This window comes from Grampus griseus, assembly GCF_964374135.1.
Source record: "Grampus griseus genome assembly, chromosome: 9".
Lineage (NCBI taxonomy): Eukaryota > Metazoa > Chordata > Mammalia > Artiodactyla > Delphinidae > Grampus > Grampus griseus.
Window position 1 is genome coordinate 57,440,132 of NC_139003.1, and position 19,677 is coordinate 57,459,808.

The following is a 19,677-nucleotide window of genomic DNA, read 5'->3' on the forward strand; positions in this document are numbered from 1 at the left end:
TATTTAGCTAAAATCTGCCCTGCCTTTTGTTGAGCCAGAGTTATCTCTTTAATATGTTCCCAAAGACAGGCATTCTGAACATAGCAAGTTGGGAAATATCAACACTGATCTGAGATTCAGGAGACCCGGTTTTTCCCATGCCAACAATTTATCATGTGACCTTGGGCAAGTCAAACCGAGCCTTTTCTAAAATGCAGGATAGAAATTGGATGGACTCCAAGGCTGCTTTCCAGCTGTAGGTTTTATGACCAGATTTCCATGTTAAGATAGAATGAAGAAAATCAGTCTGGTTTTGCCTTGAAAATGGCTGACTAATTACCAAAGACACTGATTTGATGGGGTAAGAGGGGGATCTGGCCACATCCAACACTCTAAAAGTTTGCTCCACCCACATGCCACGGTGTATTACTGATGCATTTGTGTGTGTATGTGTGTTTTCTCCCTTCATCCACTTTTAGTATACACACTGTGAATGCTAAGCAATAGTTGCATTGAACAAATTCATATTACCAAGTTCATTTTTTTAAATGAGATCTGAGGGTGGCAGGGGGAAAGAGTTGTCTCCTAGAGAAAAGATGAAAATAGACCTAGGAAAGTTTGAAGGTACAAAGGGCAATTCACCTTCTGATCAACATCCAACTACAGTCTGAATAAAAGTTACCAAACACACATTCTTCAAAGTGGCTCAGTCTGAATAATTAAAAGGCAAATTTCCAAAATCATAAGAACTTCTGTTAATCAAGTCCAGGCATAATTATTCTTCCTACTGATGAACACAATGAAGTAAACATATCATTTTCCTAATTTAAAAGTAATTCTCATAAATTGCCCTTAAATGTCAGTGCTGGATATGGTCCACCCTCCTGAACTGTGACTGTTGCAGCAGCTGTTCCCACTCCAAATGACACAATTCTTGGCCACCTAATTAAAGCAATTTTTAGGGGTGATTCATTTTGTTGCCAGCTTGGCCTTATATCCTGTGTTAACCTATAATTTTTATACCGTAGGAGAGGAATTCAGTCTTTAAAGGCTTATAGCAATTATGGCAAAGGGGGAGGATATTCCTTTAGTGTATTTTTCCCATTATTTTTCTAGATCTTTAATCCACAGTTTTTCCATTTATACAGAGCAATTCTTCCTCGGGGACAAAAGTGATACACATTGGTAAAATGACCTTACCTAACTTAAGTGAACCTATTTAAAGCAAAATTTCAGATGTCCGAATGAATCCATTTTCATGGTGACTTATTTGCAAATTAGACCTTTTGAAAAAGGACATTAAGAATGGTACAAACTCTGTAACGTTAATGTTTTAGAAAAAAACTTTAGGTAACGTACTTTCCTAAATTTCCCCCTTTTAAAATTTTTAAGTATCAAAAATTGTCTAATACAAATTATTTCCTCATCAATATACTGGTTTTGCTCATATTCAGTGATTCACCTGTGCAATATAGCATCTTAATTACTAAACATTAGACACATTAATATTTCACAGCATTTATAAAGTAGTAAATAATTAACAATTTAATTCAAAATATACTTACATATTAATATTGAAAACAAATCATCCTGCTGATCCCTGCCATAATTTTGATGTGCATAATTTCTAAGTCATTAGAATATTCTTAATAAAAAATACAATTTGTCCTTTAATTAGGTAAGTCAATTTTATAGACTAATATACCCATTTGTTAGTCACTGCTAGTGATCAATGAAATAATACTAATAATTATTTCTTTCTTTCCCCTTTCCTCTATAGCTTTACAAGAGGTGAGTAAAATTATTTTTTGAATTTGTTATTTTAGACTTTGATTGCCTTGGCCCCAGTAATGTCTTCTGTGGGGAAGGAAAAGGAGGCTGTATTGATATTGACCAACTCGAATTTCCAAAATAATCATCAGGAGTTATGGTAGTCAATCCTTTCTGGCTGCCTTAGAAAGTACCCACCCCAATTTCTGAAATGGGCGGGGCTACTGAATAAGACCACCCTAAAACGAACACCCATAAGAAAAGAGAGTAAATTATCCAGTGGAAGTTTGGGTTTTAGCATCAGCTGCTACGAACTAGAAGACTTCACCAAGCTAGAGAATTTTATCACTCCCTTGGAATCATTTGCAAGATTATTATGAACAAATTCTTAGTTCATGAATTGAATTTGAGGCATAATTACAGATAAGTATATATCTGGATTCTATATGTATTTTATTTTATTTATTGGTAAAATTTAAAATTGTGCTTTGAGATATTACGATAATAGTAATGCAAAATATATATACTCTGTAGGTATGTTTGTACACTACATGGAAATGGGAGCCATTTTAAAATTTATATAATCTTCCTCATAATAATCCTTTACTTATTCTTTTCTAGGCAACTGCAAGAAAGGTAAGAATCCAATACTTCTCCATAGTACTTGAAATGATCAGCGATAACTTACAATTTAACTAAATTTATGGTACACTACAGAAGGAAAATACTTTGTCAAGATTTTGCCCACATGAATATGCATTAGCTAAACCATAAAATAAAATCGCTTTGATGTGCAAGATAACAAAGCTTTATTATCTTCCAGAGTCATCTCTAATTATACTTATATTATACAACTGGTGATTTACATACTAAAGGAAAAGAAAAGACTTGTTTTTGTTCTGGAGATGGAATGAGTATTATGTTAATTATACGTGATAAACAAAAGTTTATTTTAAAGGGCTTTGACTATATAAATATGCTGTTATCGATGTTACAAAATGATAATTTTATCCACAGAAATCATCTTTCTAAAAATAGTGGTCATGATATTGGCCTAATGCTGGAGACTATAGCCTCCAATCTCCCAGTTTAAACAAATTACATGTAATTATAATAAAAACAAAATACTTTTGTTTATTGTATTGTGCCATTTTTATAGCCACTATCTAATAACATTATGGTTAGATCAGCCTTACCGACTAATTATTATCACGAATGTTTTGCTCATTCACTGGAAATTGCCTAGACATTTATTACTGTGCTGTTTCTACCTTCCTCATAGGGCCCAACTGGAGATAGAGGACCACGTGGAGAAAGGGTGTGTAATTTTTAAACTATTAAAGGGCCTTGGCCCATATTTTAATAACTACATATTAGAAACTACAGGAGACTGACAATTTATAAGGATATTATGTATCCAAATAATTGCCTACCTTTCAAGCAAATAATGCCTTACAGAAAGTGAATAAGCATTATTATATATAATCAATATTCTTTTTAGGTCAAGATTATCCTTTAAGAAAGTAGAACTATTACAGACAGCCATATTCTTTGCATGGTCTATCTTCCTTTGTTTTTAGTTGACCTGTCTAAAACATACATAATGGAAATATATCTACCTACCACCACATGGCCCTTCTCTTTTTAACATGTTTTGTTTGCTTTTCAAGTAAGATCTCTTATCTAGGCTGGGAATAATAGTTAAACAGCAGCCAACAACATGTTTCTGTCTAAATTAATAAATGTACAAGTTAGGCTTGCATTTTATTCATCGTATTCTTAGATCTCCTTGCTATGCTTATGTGGCAGGTATAACCACATGGTTTCATTATATGACACTTTCATCAGTATATAAATACCTATACCTTGTATCCATCGAGAAGTGCAGACTTAAATGTATTCCACTCAAGCAATCTATTAGAGGTAGGGTTATGTCAGTAAATTACTTTAACAACATAAATAGTGTTAATAGTAGGAAATCTGCAGGATTTTCTACCCTGTGATAAAATAACTATTAATTATCATATCAATTAACCTGCTTTTCACACATAACATACCAAAACAATTGAGTAAGTTCATCAGTCAGAAACTGACAATCAATGTACACAGTACATCACTGTGCACTGTTAACCATATGAATTTATAGCTATAAATTTTAGCTATAATTTTTATCTTCATTTGAATACTGGAGCTCCGTTATGAATTAATATCCAATGGCTGACATAGTCCTCTTCCAAGAGGAACTATCCTGTCTTGTGTCTTCTTCGGACACCAGCTGCTAAACCTCCTTCTAAAATAGACACATGTCAATAGTGGCAAATATGGCATTTTAAATTTCCACACCACTTGTACATTCTGACCAACTGATCTTACCACATGTATTCTGAGGTCTCCTTTAGGTTTCTGCGGAGTCTGTCTAACCCTGACTTAATTCACTTTTTACATAACAGGGTCCGCCAGGCCCACCAGGCAGAGATGGTGATGATGGTATCCCAGGCCCACCTGGTCCACCTGGTCCTCCTGGTCCCCCTGGTCTTGGTGGGGTAAGGTGTCTTAAGTATCCTTAACTTTTAGCTAACTTCAGTTTCTTACACCTGTGTTGGAAGAAGATTCATTGTGGAATTTATTTTTAGTAGTTTTAAGGGAGAGTCTGCTATTTGGATATTAGTATAGTATTTTATTTCATTTCTTTGGTTTCTTCATTCAAGATTCTGCTTTGCCCGATGTCTTTGTGAGCCCTTGTCAATTACAGGACAGGTCTTTGTGTTCGCTGAAGGTAGCTGCAGCCCTCGTGACCATTATTTAATTTGGGAATTTAATATCTTTTATCAGTAGGGCACAAATAAGAGGTGTTGCATTATTAAAAAGTTTGATTAGATTGAATTATAAATGAAATCCCTGATCTTAAGCAATTTCACAAACATCCTACTCTTTTTATTCTCCTTGGCTTGAAGTCTACTGAACCAACATTCAAAGCAGTTTTTGGTTTAATTTGCTTGAAACTAATTTGAGAAAAGTACATTTCTCTTTTTCATTAATATCTTCTTTTAGCTTTATGCTTTAACAATGGTATGAGCGCCAAATGGCCTCACTGCAGGAAGGAAAACATATTTGCTTCATTGGTTAGCACTATGAATCAGAAGCCTGATTCTAATACCCAACTGTACGCCAGTAAAATAAGACCTTTCTCCCCCAAAGATCTTATTATGATTGCTTATCTACTGAGTGCATTAAAAAGCACCTTTCTTAATAGGTCTACCACTGTAAGAGAGATCTTTAACAGTAAAGCTATTACTGTGAACTATTTTTTAAAAGTTTAATCTTCCAAGGGGCATTTTAATTTAATTTTCCTCTAAACTTTAAAACTCTTTATATCCTTTTTGAAACTACAGCAAGAAAAAGGTCTCTTAGTCATTTTGTGTAGTCATGGAGGAGCAGGGCAACAGGTAGAAATATAAAGTTGTTCTCTTGGGTTCTGCTTAATTTATCAGGGGCCCTCACTGACTTTTAAAGTTTAGAAAACTGTCTTCCTCAGTGTACAGGTAGGGGGTGGGGATTTGAGTGAGAGGGTTAACAGGGCAGGAAAAGTTTCAAAAATAAGGTAGGGAAGCTCCCTATTTCAAACTAGGTGTGGACTAAATTTTAAACTTGTATCTCTCCTGAATTTTTAGGAATTTAGCTCAATATGGAAGTCTAAACTAATAATTATGTCAGAAATACTGCTTCCTTTTAAACAATAACAGAAAAATCTTTAGTAGAATGAGAAAATGAACTACATGGCCAATAGTTATTTATATATATATATATATATATATATATATATATATTTTTTTTTTTCCCCCATCTAGAACTTTGCTGCTCAGTATGATGGAAAAGGAGTTGGAATCGGCCCTGGACCAATGGTATGCTTATCTCTTTTTATCTAGCCAAAAAATTACTGAATAGAGAATTTACTTTATGTTAAATTTCACATTGCCATTTATTTAGCTACCTACTTTAATACTCAATACTCAGATCAGATAAAAGCAGCAGCTCTCTTTGTATTCAAATCTATAAAAATCTAAGCCTAGGTTAGGGGGTTTGATTTTTTCTACAAACATGCCTCCTTAGGATAGATCAGATATTTATATATCCAAGAAATAATCTCTGGACGTAGTAATCATAATTTAGGTAAACCAACTTAATTCAGAAAAGTAATCACTCTAATTTTTTTATTCACTTTAACATTGCCTCGAATTTGAAGCAACCCACAGAGACGCAGAACTATTAAGTTCTATGAACTTGCTGGAAAGGATCAGCAAGTTCTAGAGTAGCCCGTTCATTTTCTAGGTAGAGAGTTTAAGCCCTTTCCCAAGGTCATATATGTGGTTAATGACAGAATGCCAGGCAAGATGTCTGATATTCAACATCATGGCTCATGTATCCAGTACTTGAATAAAACATTACTTTATTTAACAAGTATTTACCAAGTTGGTCTTCGGTAAGACCCAAACTATATTATGCATTTGGGATATAGCAGTGAATATGACAGATTCCCACCCTCCCTCAAGGAATTAACAACATAGGAAATGTTTCTTTTTATCCACCTTGATAAAAAATTCTTTTTTAAAGTCTAATTATAAATCAGTATAGGAGGGAATATGACTATGATGATGATGGTCTATCTTTAACAAGTAAACCTTCTAACAAGCATTAGTGAGATGTGTTAGGGGGAAAAAAAACTGATATGAGCATGCAAAATATATACTAGTATGTAAAAAATAGAGGGGAAAATTGCTGGAAATAAAAATGTTAAGTTGATTAAACACTGCAGTTTAGTACATACCCACACATAATTTAGTGATTTTTAATTAATTGTTTGCAAACAAAGGTATTTATATGCCCAAGTTAAGATAGTCTTTAAAATATAAATTTTACCTGGACAATGCATTCAGTGCTCTGTCTTCAGAAGATGTTCTGCTGGAGCTAATGGTCCGCAATAAGCTAATACACGGTAAGGGCAAGACGATATTTTCTGTAAATTAAAACTCTCACTTGAGAAGTAATATGCCGTTAATTGATGATTTCCAATTTCCTGATTTTGCATGGTAATTTAAAACATTCATATCTGAAATGAAGAAGTAGAGATTTTCTTTTGGCTTTGTTTATATTGGATATTTGAAATCAGCCATTTCAGCTAATGCTGGACATTAGTCAGTTTTAAAGCAGTACCTATATCTCAAGAAGAAGCTAAAAAGAAAAAAAAGTAAAGCATTAATTAAAAAAAAAAAAGCCTACATAAGCCTGGAAAATTAATATGGATTTCACATTCCCCTGACTTTGGAACATCTCTCTGGGGGGCATATAGCAGAGTGTTTTACTTTTAAATATCAGTGAAATATAATTTAAGCTTGCACATTCACACACATTCACAGACATATGTAATCAACAGATATGCTTCACAAATAGGAGAGGTAGGCAGCAATAAAGCATTAAAATAAATTTCCATGTTGGAAAATCAATAACTATAAAACCCCACAGGGTCCTTCTCTGAATTAATGAATAATCATCATCCATCTCACAGCCTCCACAAAATAAACTACCTTTTATGTAAATGAAATTGTTGCAAATACATGGAAAAATGAATAAATATAATTAAAAATTCATGGTGTCAAGGAAAATTATTTTTAATGTACACCTAAAAATATTATTTTGATTGAAAAGTGACAGTTTCTTTTAACTTTGAAGCAATTTCTAAAACCAAATAAATAACTCATAATTAAGATGATGAGCTTTTTAATAAAATCCATATTATTTGACTCTAGGCATTAATACAGTGGGGCAGACTTGACTGCAGAGTCCCCATGCTTGATGTGTCGTGAACAAATTAACTGAGACTTGTCTGTGCAATATATTCAGCATTAGAGGAATGGCCCCTACAGAAGAGTTTGCACAGGCCTTGCAAAGGGGAGTCACAATGTGTATTTAGCTTCCAAACTAGTAACACTCTGTTTTACTCTGTGTGCTACAGAATGAAGAACAAAGGCGAAAACAATCTGCTGTCATTTGGGCCATATTTTCAATAATAGTAGCATATAATAGATTCTTCCAGTAGGATGTTTCAATAATATTTTATTTTTCCTTCACCCCTTACTATATCCACTTTTGCTTGACATTTTCATCAGTCACCAATAGCCCTTAAAGGAGTTGTAAGGTTATAACAAACCTCCCTCTAATCATTAAGAAAGACTTTTGATCCTTTTCAATTTATGCCCCTTGTGGCAATAGAAATATCAATTTCTTAGCTGAGTATGATATGAGGAGATGACATATGATAAGGAAATCCAAATGGAAATGCTTCGTCAGCTGCATGAACGGCAGTTGTATATTCTGTACTGTGCAAAGACTGAGTCACTTCATTGCATTAGAGCAATCTCAATATGCCCAATTGTGCACAACTTGAAGCAACCTGTGGCCACCTCATCTACCTGAGTTCTGATTTGGATTAGGAGGGGCAAAGGTGAAAGCAAAGGCAGAGAAAACAGTGGAGGAAACTTGGGTCCTTAAATGCTTCCTTGAGAGGAACAAAAGCTGTGAAATGAGACCAGGACAATTCTGTTCATTTGTCCATCACAAAACGTCTATGGCACTACTAAGCTAGTCCTGTCTAACCCAACCCGAGGCCATGACGACTTGTCAGGGCTAACTATATCTGTCCTCTTTACAGGGTTTGATGGGACCTAGAGGCCCTCCTGGTGCATCTGGAGTCCCTGTAAGTACCAAAAGCTTGTAATCTCTCTTATGTAAAAAAGACAGAGAATTAAATAAAGGCTTGGAATGTGACATACTCTTTTTTCTTAGGGCCCTCAAGGTTTCCAAGGACCTCCTGGTGAGCCTGGTGAGCCTGGTCAAACTGTGAGTACTTTTCCCCCTTTGTGATAAATATTTTTTTCAAGAAGTTTCTTAATATAGCATTAACAAAACAATGGGTCTCCCATTTTCCTAGGGTCCTGCAGGTGCTCGTGGTCCACCTGGCCCTCCTGGCAAGGCTGGTGAGGATGTAAGTATTTACTCGTAAGCATTTCCAAATGCCATTTAAATACTCCTGCCTCAACAGAATTTCTAGATTCAAATTAAGTATTCTGCCAAAAGCTGAATATGCCTGACATAATTTTCCCCATATGGATAATAACATTTTAATGAAATAATAATTAATTTTCTTATATTTAAGGAAATATAATTGTTAATTAAATATATATTTGGATCCACATTTTTACATGATGCCTTTTTTCCCTGTTGTAAAAACCAAGATGCACCGACTATCATCTGATAGTTTACCAAGAAAGGGTTTACCCTATGATGCTTTCATGTTTTAGGGTCACCCTGGAAAACCTGGACGACCTGGTGAGAGAGGAGTTGTTGGGCCACAGGTGAGATTTCTTTACAACAGTATATAGTCCAAACATCAGAGGTATCTCGTATATAAGATTGTTGCTAAAACTAGAATCAGACTAAGTGGCAACATAGAAGTCATACTTATAACACTCACTGAAGGCATCTGACAAATAAAGGAGCCTAGTTAAGAATGCATACAGGTTTTATTAATGCAAATAATGTAATATTAATGATGGTGAGCATCCTTTAAACAACTAAATTGTGTGTTCTACAAGTACCATAGTATTAGTTACTCAAATTAGAGCAACTTATTTGCTGCTCTGTGCTTACACATATACTAGTCTTTGATTCCAAGCTTGGACTTTGATGAGAAGAAACACTTTGGAGGGAAGAAATCATCGTCTTTTTATTTAGGACAAAAATGTCATTCGTCGTCTTCTATGTTTCTTTTTAAGGGTGCTCGTGGTTTCCCTGGAACGCCTGGACTCCCTGGCTTCAAGGGCATTAGGGTGAGCACATTCTTTACCCACAGAAGAGAAAATGTTGATTACTTTTAGTAAAAACCTCAACTATATTTAAACTCCTGGATGACACATATTTGCTTCCAAATTCCTGGAATTTGCCGGAGTGGAGAGAGAGTTAAAGGGTAAGGGGGCCGGAAAGTAAAGTGGGGTGTAGGTTTTTTTTTTTAAGTCTGTTCATAGCTTCCAAGAAAGGAGGATCCCTACAGGGAAAATGGTATAAAATGGGTATAACTTAAGAGGTATTTAAAGCCCTCTGAAGATCATAAAATTATTAATGATGGAAAGTACATGAGAGAGCATCTAGATCTTTATCCTTCCCTTTCAAGTGTAGGGAGGTTTAGTGACTTACCTAGGGCAGCAGAGGGAGTTTGTTGGGAGCTGGGGCAATGGGACTCCATTCTACAGAAGCAGTCACAAGATTCACGCAGGAGATATTAACTGCAAAGATACAAGATGTTTGAGTTGACCAAACACTGTAATGGAATAGCATTTTAATAATAAGAATTTGCCTTTCAGGGTCACAATGGTCTGGACGGGCTGAAGGGACAGCCTGGTACTCCAGGTGTGAAGGTAAATACTAAATCAGAAGCACTGTTTTTAAAAAAAATTTTTAAAAATTGATTGTAATTTCCCATCGCCATCAGAAAGTATATTTTTACTGAAGGCTAATCATATTCTGAAGCATATCTTATTTCCTCTTCAATACTTTAAATCCTTCAGTGGTGAGGACTATGGGATTCTGTAACAAAAGGCCAATTATTAATAATATTTATTTAATTCAATATCTATTAAGCAATTGAGATTAAAAAACATGTCAATAATTTCTTCCTCCATTTCCTTTCCTCCTATAATTTTAGTCGATCTCTGCAGCCAAAATAAAAGTAAATAAACATATAATCAGATACTAGAACACTATGTTATTTTAAATAGTAAATTCTCCTTTGCCATGCACTAATTAGATGGGTACATTCATGTCACAATATACTTTTCAACCTCTTTCCTGTGATTTATCTGTGCACACTCAAAAAAATTTTAATTAGGTAATTAAAGTCTCAGAAGTGTGTTATCTCTTGGCTGGGCTCTTCTCTGACAGCATTTTCAACTATAAAATGTTCTCTCTCCTATTAAGGAGATAATGTGATATTAAAGTGAATACCAACGTAATCACAAATTAATGAGTAAGGAATACTAGTGGGACCAGAAATGAACATGAATATGGAGAATCCGTTCTAACTTTCCAGCTGCCACACCAATGGATAAGGTCAAACTCATTCTCCCTGGAGCCTAATATAAGAGCTCAGACTACTGATCACAGCATCATAAAATGTTAGGGCTGCAAGGAGCTTTGGAGACCCTCTCATTTTTCAGATGAGGGAAACTGAGGCTTAGAAAGAGTGAATGACTTGCCCAAAGTCACACATCTAGAAGTTAGAAGGGCACAGGCTAGAATTCCTGACTCCCACTCTAGTGCTTACTCACAAAGAATACACTTCAGATAGAATCCTAGAAATGAAGGGTCCTTAAATGGTCTCGAAAACCAGGTTTCCTCTATATCTAAATTAGATCATCTTGAAGGAAAGTTCCTTTTCATGTGCCATTGTATTAAATTACCACCAGCACCAGCATCACTACCACCACTACCCCACCATCACTACCACCACTACCCCACCAACATGGTTTTTACTCAAGATAAGAATGTAGATTGGAAAAAAAAAAAAAAAAGAATGTAGATTGGAAGTAAATAAGACAGTTTTATAAAATATTATGAAGCTTTAATTTTTCATGCATATTTTATAAAAATAAAAATATTGAGTGTTCAAAATAACTTTAAAGAGGGTAAATATGGTTATGTTGAAAGCAATTTATCCTATCATCTCTTTTTATGTTATCATTGCTAATATATAAGGCTAGTCTAAATGATATCCAAAATCTAAGGGGAAAATTGGGGAAAGGGTGAATAACACTAGACCACATCTCCCTGATTCTGTGATATTTGGTATTATCTAAATAAAAACCCATATTTTATAAATTTTTTAAATGTATGTGATTGGCATAATTGAGAAACAATCTATGTAAGAAATGTTACAAAATATATGAATGGTTGAAGTTGAAGTAATAGTGTAAAAATTACCAAATCAGAAGAAAATAATTAATATATATAATGAAAAAAACTCAATCTTTCTTTTCCATGTAGGGTGAACCTGGTGCCCCTGGTGAAAATGGAATTCCAGGTCAAGTAGTAAGTATTGATTACTTTACTATAAATCAAAAATGTGTACACTCTTTGCAAGCTGGAACTTCTTTAATGTTTTTGCTAATTACCATTTCCCTTGGCATTGTATTCTTTGATATTTTTCTAATAGCCTTCTGCATAGTTAATTGAAATCATTACCTTTTAGTTGGAATTAGAACAAGACCTATTTATTTCTAGTGGATTCTTGTGCATGTTGGAAATTGGAAAAAGGAAATGATGCCTGCAACTTTTTCTTAAATTAGCATTCTGGATTTCAATGGAAATATTTCTGCTTCTAGGGAGCTCGTGGGCTTCCTGGTGAGAGAGGACGTGTCGGTGCCCCTGGCCCAGCTGTGAGTGCTTCCACGTTTGTTCATTTTTATTCTTTTTAAAAATCTTCTAATAGGTTCCATTTAACTTTCCACTCGACTTTTTTCTTTATTTTCTTCATAGGGTGCCCGTGGAAGTGATGGAAGTGTGGGTCCTGTGGGTCCTGCTGTAAGTGGTGACACTGAGGAATTTGGAAGGGACTGAGAGTGTGGGATGGGAGCTATCTTCTTTATTAATTCCCTATGAAATAACACCATTTTAGACACCTTACCAAACGTTCTAAGAGGTCATTTAAAGGTTCTATTTATAAGAACTACTATCCCTGAGGTTTGTAATTGATAAATAAAGTAAAATCTACCTCACCTGGGATACCTGGAATGTCTTCCCTTGGATAACATACCAATGACAGCAGATTAGCTGTCAGTTTTCTCTTTGCCAACATTAAGTAAGATCAAGCCACTCTAAGCCACTTCAATCTTCTGTTGTTGTTTTGTTAATTTTTTTTTTCAATTGATGATCACTTTATTTAGGGCTTTTCTTTTTCCAATGTCGTTTTGTAGGCTTTAGTGCACAGGTCATACTTGTATTTTGTTAAACATTCCACTAATAACTTGATTTTTTATTTTTATTTTTTTAACATCTTTATTGGAATATAATTGCTTTACAATGGTGTGTCAGTTTCTGCTTTATAACAAAGTGAATCTGTTATACATATACATATGTTCCCATATCTCTTCCCTCTTGCATCTCCCTCCCTCCCACCCTCCCTATCCCATTGTTTTGTTAATTCGCTGAGAGGAAACTTCTTTCCACCTTCTTCTTTGATTTCAGGGTCCTCTTGGGCCTGCTGGCCCTCCAGGCTTCCCAGGTGCTCCTGGCCCCAAGGTAAAAATGCTGGTGACCATTGTCATTACCTTGATAAACATTTTATTGTGATGTGAAAGATAGGGACTGTGTTTGCATATAGATAATTACAGAACAGGCAGCTTAATTAGTCCCTCCTTCGAAATGGATACAGAGTGACCAGTTTTCTCACTCTAAACTTGAAATAGATGATCTCTCTGTACCCAAGCACTATGAGCATAGGTAGAGATGGCAACATGGAAACTGATTCCCTGGGGTTCCTCTGGGATACTCCCAAACTAGCTGGGACTGACTGGCTGAGAACCAGAGTCTCTACCAAGAGAGACAGAGGTAGGTGAAGACAGCAATGGTAGCCAAGATGGCAGAACCAGGCCAGGAAAATAGGAACACAAACCCCAACCTGTGGTACCAGATCAGATAAGGGAAATTATTGTAATTCTGAAGAACCTTCATAAAACTTGGCCACCTAAAAACAGAGATATGCTATTTCATTATTTGCTGACTAATGCCTCAACGTCATTCCTGTTTTTAGGGTGAAATTGGACCTGTCGGTAACCCTGGTCCTGCTGGTCCCGCGGGTTCCCGTGGTGAAGTGGGTCTTCCAGGTGTTTCTGGCCCTGTTGGACCTCCTGTAAGTAGCCACTGTCATTAACTTCATTGAGTAGAAGGAAGAAAACAAAAAGAATGAAGGTGGGGTCAAAGAAGAGCAGAAATACTCCTGTGAACCATATCTTTCTCCCTTCCTTTTCATCACAGGGCAACCCTGGAGCCAATGGCCTTCATGGTGCTAAGGGTGCTGCCGTGAGTATATGGCTAAAATGTGCTGCTGTGGTTTTAAAGGTATTTTAACGGATGCTGTCTCTCCTGCCAGTTGCCTCATGAGGGACCATGCTGCGTTTCTTTCCCAGGGCCTTCCAGGCGTTGCTGGGGCTCCTGGCCTCCCTGGACCCCGGGGTATTCCTGGCCCTGTTGGTGCTGCTGGTGCTACTGGTGCCAGAGGACTTGTTGTAAGTGGTCATGGCTGATGCTTTCATCATTCTGAAATACCAGCTCTACCATCACTTCATCCCCATCTAGACTTCATCTTGTCGTCTTATCCTTATTTCTTCCTTAGTGTTTTCAGTGTGTATTTCTTCTGTAAGTTCAGGCACACTTATGTATACTCTCTCCCTCACACACACACAGACACTCCCCTTCTGCTATCCTAGAACATTACCCAAAGGTCAGTGAGGCACACTTCTATTATATCAGTCTTGTCCTTTCAACCAAGACCATTCCCCTGTAGGTCGTTTAAATATGAACTGAGCATATTTCTTAGAGAACTAAAGCTCTCTTTACTTTGATTTGTAAATAGCCCCTGATGTTTGTCTTCCAGAGAGTTGTGACAAATGTTTGTCATTTGACCACTGTTTTGTATTGGACCCTAGGGTGAGCCTGGTCCAGCTGGTTCCAAAGGAGAGAGTGGCAACAAGGGCGAGCCCGTAAGTAGTTCTATAATCACAATTTTATGGAGTTACTACTTTTTCAATCCAAAAAGTAATACTTTCACTTTTTTTAAGTTATTACTTTTTTTTCTAGCTAGATATGAACACAAATTTTACTTTTCCTGTGACCCCTTCTTTTGTTTTTTCATTAAATAGGGTGCTGCTGGGCCCACAGGTCCTCCTGGTCCCAGTGGCGAAGAAGGAAAGAGAGGCAGCACTGGTGAAATTGGATCCGCTGGCCCCCCAGGACCTCCTGGGCTGAGGGTAGGTTCCAAATGCTCTTGACACCCAGACACACCAGAGGCACCCATTCGTTGGGAATTGGTCAGAATTACTGAGTGCATTTTCTAGATGAAGGAAACATCTGCTTTCCATCTGCTTTATTAAATCACTGACTCTCAATTTGATATGTTATAAAATTGGTCTGGAAACAGTGTTGACCTACTTTTTCAGAAGGTTTCCTCCACACAGTCCTTTGGGGTTTGGATGAAGTTTTTTGGTTTGGTTTGTAATTGTATCTCTCCCTTAAGGTCATCAAGATTTCTTGCATGCATGCCATGTTTCAATAAATTCTGCCCTACCTGATATAAGGATACTCTCCAATTCTTTTCTATTTCATGTACTTTGTTACAGGGAAATCCTGGTTCTCGTGGTCTTCCTGGAGCCGATGGCAGAGCTGGTGTCATGGTAAGTTGTCTATTACTCACATCCTGGGAAGGAACTTGATGCTTCTGGCCGTGGGTATGTCACTGGAGTTAACAACCTCCCCTCCCCTTTCTTTTTAATAGGGCCCTCATGGTAGTCGTGGTGGAACTGGCCCTGCTGGTGTGCGAGGTCCCAGTGGAGATTCTGGTCGCCCTGGAGAGCCTGGCCTCATGGGACCCCGAGTAAGTTTCAGATTGATTTTGAGCAAGTCACACCTAGCACTGTTTCCTTTCCTAAAGGGATGATTAATATTTGAAGACAACAATAAAAAAAACCAAAAATTAATTTGTTGGTAGACTTGCTGATGGTTCCCTTTTTAATTTAACTTTATCAAAGCCCAGTAGATATTTTGACGAATTTAGTTAGTTCATAAATTTCCTATTTATTACTTGATACAATGGCTGTGAGGTTTTTGGAAGAATAGATTTATTTTAATATATCCAAATTAGGTTGGTTCTCCTATCAGCATGAATCTTTTATCTCAATTTGTGAGTTTTATATAAGGTGTTCATGAAATATATTAGGACTATACATTATCAGTTTATTAGATTCATAAGTGAATCATTTTTCCAGCGATCACAAAGTGCTGTAATGTATTCAGCATCACACTAGCTATGGAGAAATGACCTTTAGATCTGTAGACACTCTAATCCATAGCAATAGAGTAATTTTTTGCCTCCATTATCTCTTACGGATGAGTATCAACTGTCATTGTACCATAAACAAGTAATAAAGACACCAAATATAGCAATTTAAAAAAATCCACTTTGAAGATTACTTACTAGAAGTATTTGTTTTTCTATTCTAAGGTAAAAAAATATATACATTTTGCACATATAGTATGTTGCTCAACAGTTTCTTGAGATATCTTTAAATGGATCAGTTGCACTAAAATTCAGTAAAAGGAAAGGCATTAAAAATAGAAAGAAGAAAGTTTTCAGAGCTCTTTCATACCTCCCAGCTAGTGGCTAATACCCCTAATGTTTTGCCCTAGTCAACAAACAAAAAGTGGGGGGAAAGTGCTTTTGTGAGATTTCAATTAATTGGAGCCTTGAGTATATGTGTTAGAGTGCCAATAGGAAAGCATCCTCATTTATTTTATAGGGTTTTCCTGGTTCCCCTGGAAATGTTGGCCCAGCTGGTAAAGAAGGTCCGATGGTAAGTATCGCTTATATTTTCAAGGACACTTATTGCACCCTTATCAAGTGTTTCCTGTAGCTTATTTATATGTGAACATATTGAAAATATATATTAGCCACATACATATCTGAGAATGCAAAGTAATAGATTGTAATTACAGAGGCCAAATGAACACAGGAGCAAAAGGAGAGAAGGAAAAAGAAAAACATGGCAGGGAAAATTGAAGCGGGTGACAAGGGTATGAAAAGAGAGGAGAAAGAGGGAATTGTGTACATATGAGATTGACTTGGATGTGCATGTACCGACATCCTATTTAGAAAAGGAAAGTGGATTCGTAATTTATTGACACTTTATACAGGAAGCTCTATACAATCAGAAAATGATTCTGTTTCATCCTGTGGCAGCATCACAAGCTTGAGGTTGTGAGATCCTGTGCTGAGTAAACTTTAAATAAACTCTGGTTTCAGGGCCTCCCTGGTATTGATGGCAGGCCTGGACCAATTGGCCCAGCTGGAGCAAGAGGAGAGCCTGGCAACATCGGATTCCCTGGACCCAAAGGCCCCACTGTAAGAACCACCAGAACCTCTTCTCCCTTGGCACTTTTTTGCCACATTTCACCAGAACTCTTATTTCTCTCCTGCCTCAGTCCACTCTACCTCAAGGGGGTTCCTTTCAACACAAGAAAACTGCAAGCCACTTACCACAACAAAAGTTGACCTCCAGTGTATCATTGTTCCTGCTGAAAATCCACATCTTGAGTCATATGCTCCTGCAGACATAAGTGTACTTTATTGTATCTGGAGCTGCATGACGATGGATCATGCCTTAAATAACAGAATTCAAGGACTAGGAATCTAAAAAAAAGAAAAAAGACAAGAAATTCACATTTCAAAATTGTCATGGTTAATTTGACATTAAATGTATTTTTTTTAATGTTTATTATAGGGTGATCCTGGCAAAAATGGTGAAAAAGGTCATGCTGGTCTTGCCGGTCCTCGGGTAGGTACTAACTTCTATGCGGCTCTATCCACATAGTATTCACGTAGGATACACATCTTTTGAGGCCATCTGATATCATTCCATCACTTTCTTTCTAAGATGGCATCCCCAAGCTTCCTTTTACCATCACAAAATGTCTTTTCTCTTTAACTACACTTAGAAGGCAGTGAGCTATGATGAATCAGAATGTATATTAAGTCAAAAATATTTATGGATGCATTTGGTTTTTATTTAATTCATTTTATGATTAAAAGGCTATGAATATGCTAGTAGCATTCTCTGACTTTCATAAATTGCCCTTCATCCATGGACTTCCTATGAGCCATATCACAAGTTAGTAGGTAGTATTTGGGCCTTGGCCACAATGTGTTCAATTCATGCTGAAATAACAAGCTTTGTTGTGAGGAAGTAATACATGAGGGAGGCTTTGGGGTATCTTAAATTGTCTGACTCACAGGCAACTAACTCTGAGCCTTTCTGTTGAACATTTTAGGGTGCTCCAGGTCCTGATGGAAACAATGGTGCTCAGGGACCTCCTGGACCACAGGTGAGTATTTCTCTCACTCTTGCTCTATTTTGCACTAAAATGAATCTAGTCCCACAAAAATGGCCATCTCTTTTTTTCCAGTCTAAAAGTTATGTAGCTCGATAGCAATGGTGGCATATATCTCTATTTATGTAATCTTTCCTATCACTTTCAGGGTGTCTCAGGTGGAAAAGGTGAACAGGGTCCCGCTGGTCCTCCAGGCTTCCAGGTAAGTCAGCTAAAACATACAGACTACTGCTTTTGGTCAGACTCTCCAGCTGTAAATAACTATAACACTCTCCCCACCACACAGTACGTGGTTTCAGAACTGAAGCAAAGAAGCGTACATTTTTTCAAGGCAAACTTTTCTGTAATCCTTTAATAACACATAATAGTTAGTGATCATGTTGATATTAGGTATTTCCCCCAAAAAAACAATTATTAGAAAATCCCCCAAATATAGCCATAAAGATTGAGGTTTGTCTTTTTTTCATCTAGGGTCTGCCTGGCCCTGCAGGTACAGCTGGTGAAGCTGGCAAAGCAGGAGAAAGGGTGAGTAAAGCAAGTGATAGTAAATTCGCCTAAACTTGGGACTTTCCCTCTGTTAAATACCCTACTGCAGTGCAATTATAATATGCAAAAGGAAACTTTATATTTCATATGTTAATGATAGTGTTCTACATATGTTGGTACTGATGGAGAGAATGAGCCAAGTTACTCATTTTCATTCAAATTACTTTAAGGATTGAATGAAACATCACATTATGGAAGTACAATATCATGAACATTCCATTTAATAGCCTTACTTTTTGTATTGTTCTTGGTAATGTTAAAATACAAATTATTTCCCTCTCCATAGTAAAAAAAATAAATGCACTGATTTTCCATCAAACTAGACCCTGAAAAATTGCTTTTAATGTTTTTCTTGGCATTCAGACATGACACTGCTATTCACAATCAGGGCATGAGTTCTGAGTCATTTTTTCTGTAATTGTGATGAATGTGCCTCAATTCAGTTACATTCTGTGGCCTGCTCTCCTTTGTCAACAGTGGGGCACATTAAGGAGACAGCTGGTCAGTAATAAAGGAGATACACTTGGGTATACAATTAACTAGGTAATGTGCAGAATATGATCATTTCTATTAAGAAAGCAGTCTGTTATATAACTAAAAATAGGCAATGTCTGATATTGTTCATCATCATTATTTATTATATTATCAAAGGAGATAGTCTTTTTTCACTTTTTAAAAAGCAATAAACCAAATAATGAGAGACTAAAATTTTCTGATACCAGGTTCTAGGATAGATATATATTTAATATCAGTGAAATTCTCACTTTTTTAAAATCTTTCCATACACCACTGAAAGCTCTCTTGTTCCTAATAGCCTGTGTACTTATACACTCATGTAGGTAGAGCCTATCGGGCTTTATTTCACTCTCAAAACTTTTCTAAATATCATAAACATATGTGGATTTAGAGAACATACATAAGTTTCACACTTTATTTTTTCTCATGTTTTGCCTAGGGTATCCCTGGTGAATTTGGTCTCCCTGGTCCTGCTGGTCCAAGAGTAAGTGTTACTTAACTTCCATAAACTTCTCGCAATGTTTTTAAAACAAATGGTGCCTTCTCCTAAAAACTATTGGTGACCTTGTAACAGCAAATTCCTGACACTCTTCTGTAGTCAAACATAATCTGCAGAGAATATTCAATTTCTAAATTGACAGTAGACTTTTTATGTAATTG

General features: G+C 36.4%; 1 protein-coding gene across 1 annotated transcript in view; it reads left to right on the forward strand.

Annotated features, from left to right (window-relative positions):
* Positions 1-19,677, forward strand: part of COL1A2 (collagen type I alpha 2 chain) — a 35,435-nt gene that overhangs the window by 936 nt on the left and 14,822 nt on the right. Inside the window, exons 2-30 of the mRNA XM_082661524.1 lie at positions 1,760-1,770; positions 2,371-2,385; positions 3,032-3,067; positions 4,200-4,292; positions 5,598-5,651; positions 8,456-8,500; positions 8,590-8,643; positions 8,735-8,788; positions 9,105-9,158; positions 9,579-9,632; positions 10,164-10,217; positions 11,842-11,886; positions 12,180-12,233; positions 12,334-12,378; positions 13,042-13,095; positions 13,607-13,705; positions 13,831-13,875; positions 13,983-14,081; positions 14,502-14,555; positions 14,715-14,822; positions 15,192-15,245; positions 15,347-15,445; positions 16,368-16,421; positions 16,871-16,969; positions 17,349-17,402; positions 17,896-17,949; positions 18,104-18,157; positions 18,427-18,480; positions 19,457-19,501. Of these exons, the coding sequence (XP_082517650.1) occupies positions 1,760-1,770; positions 2,371-2,385; positions 3,032-3,067; positions 4,200-4,292; positions 5,598-5,651; positions 8,456-8,500; positions 8,590-8,643; positions 8,735-8,788; positions 9,105-9,158; positions 9,579-9,632; positions 10,164-10,217; positions 11,842-11,886; positions 12,180-12,233; positions 12,334-12,378; positions 13,042-13,095; positions 13,607-13,705; positions 13,831-13,875; positions 13,983-14,081; positions 14,502-14,555; positions 14,715-14,822; positions 15,192-15,245; positions 15,347-15,445; positions 16,368-16,421; positions 16,871-16,969; positions 17,349-17,402; positions 17,896-17,949; positions 18,104-18,157; positions 18,427-18,480; positions 19,457-19,501 (1,694 nt within the window). The remainder of the gene's footprint in view (positions 1-1,759; positions 1,771-2,370; positions 2,386-3,031; positions 3,068-4,199; positions 4,293-5,597; positions 5,652-8,455; positions 8,501-8,589; positions 8,644-8,734; positions 8,789-9,104; positions 9,159-9,578; positions 9,633-10,163; positions 10,218-11,841; positions 11,887-12,179; positions 12,234-12,333; positions 12,379-13,041; positions 13,096-13,606; positions 13,706-13,830; positions 13,876-13,982; positions 14,082-14,501; positions 14,556-14,714; positions 14,823-15,191; positions 15,246-15,346; positions 15,446-16,367; positions 16,422-16,870; positions 16,970-17,348; positions 17,403-17,895; positions 17,950-18,103; positions 18,158-18,426; positions 18,481-19,456; positions 19,502-19,677) is intronic.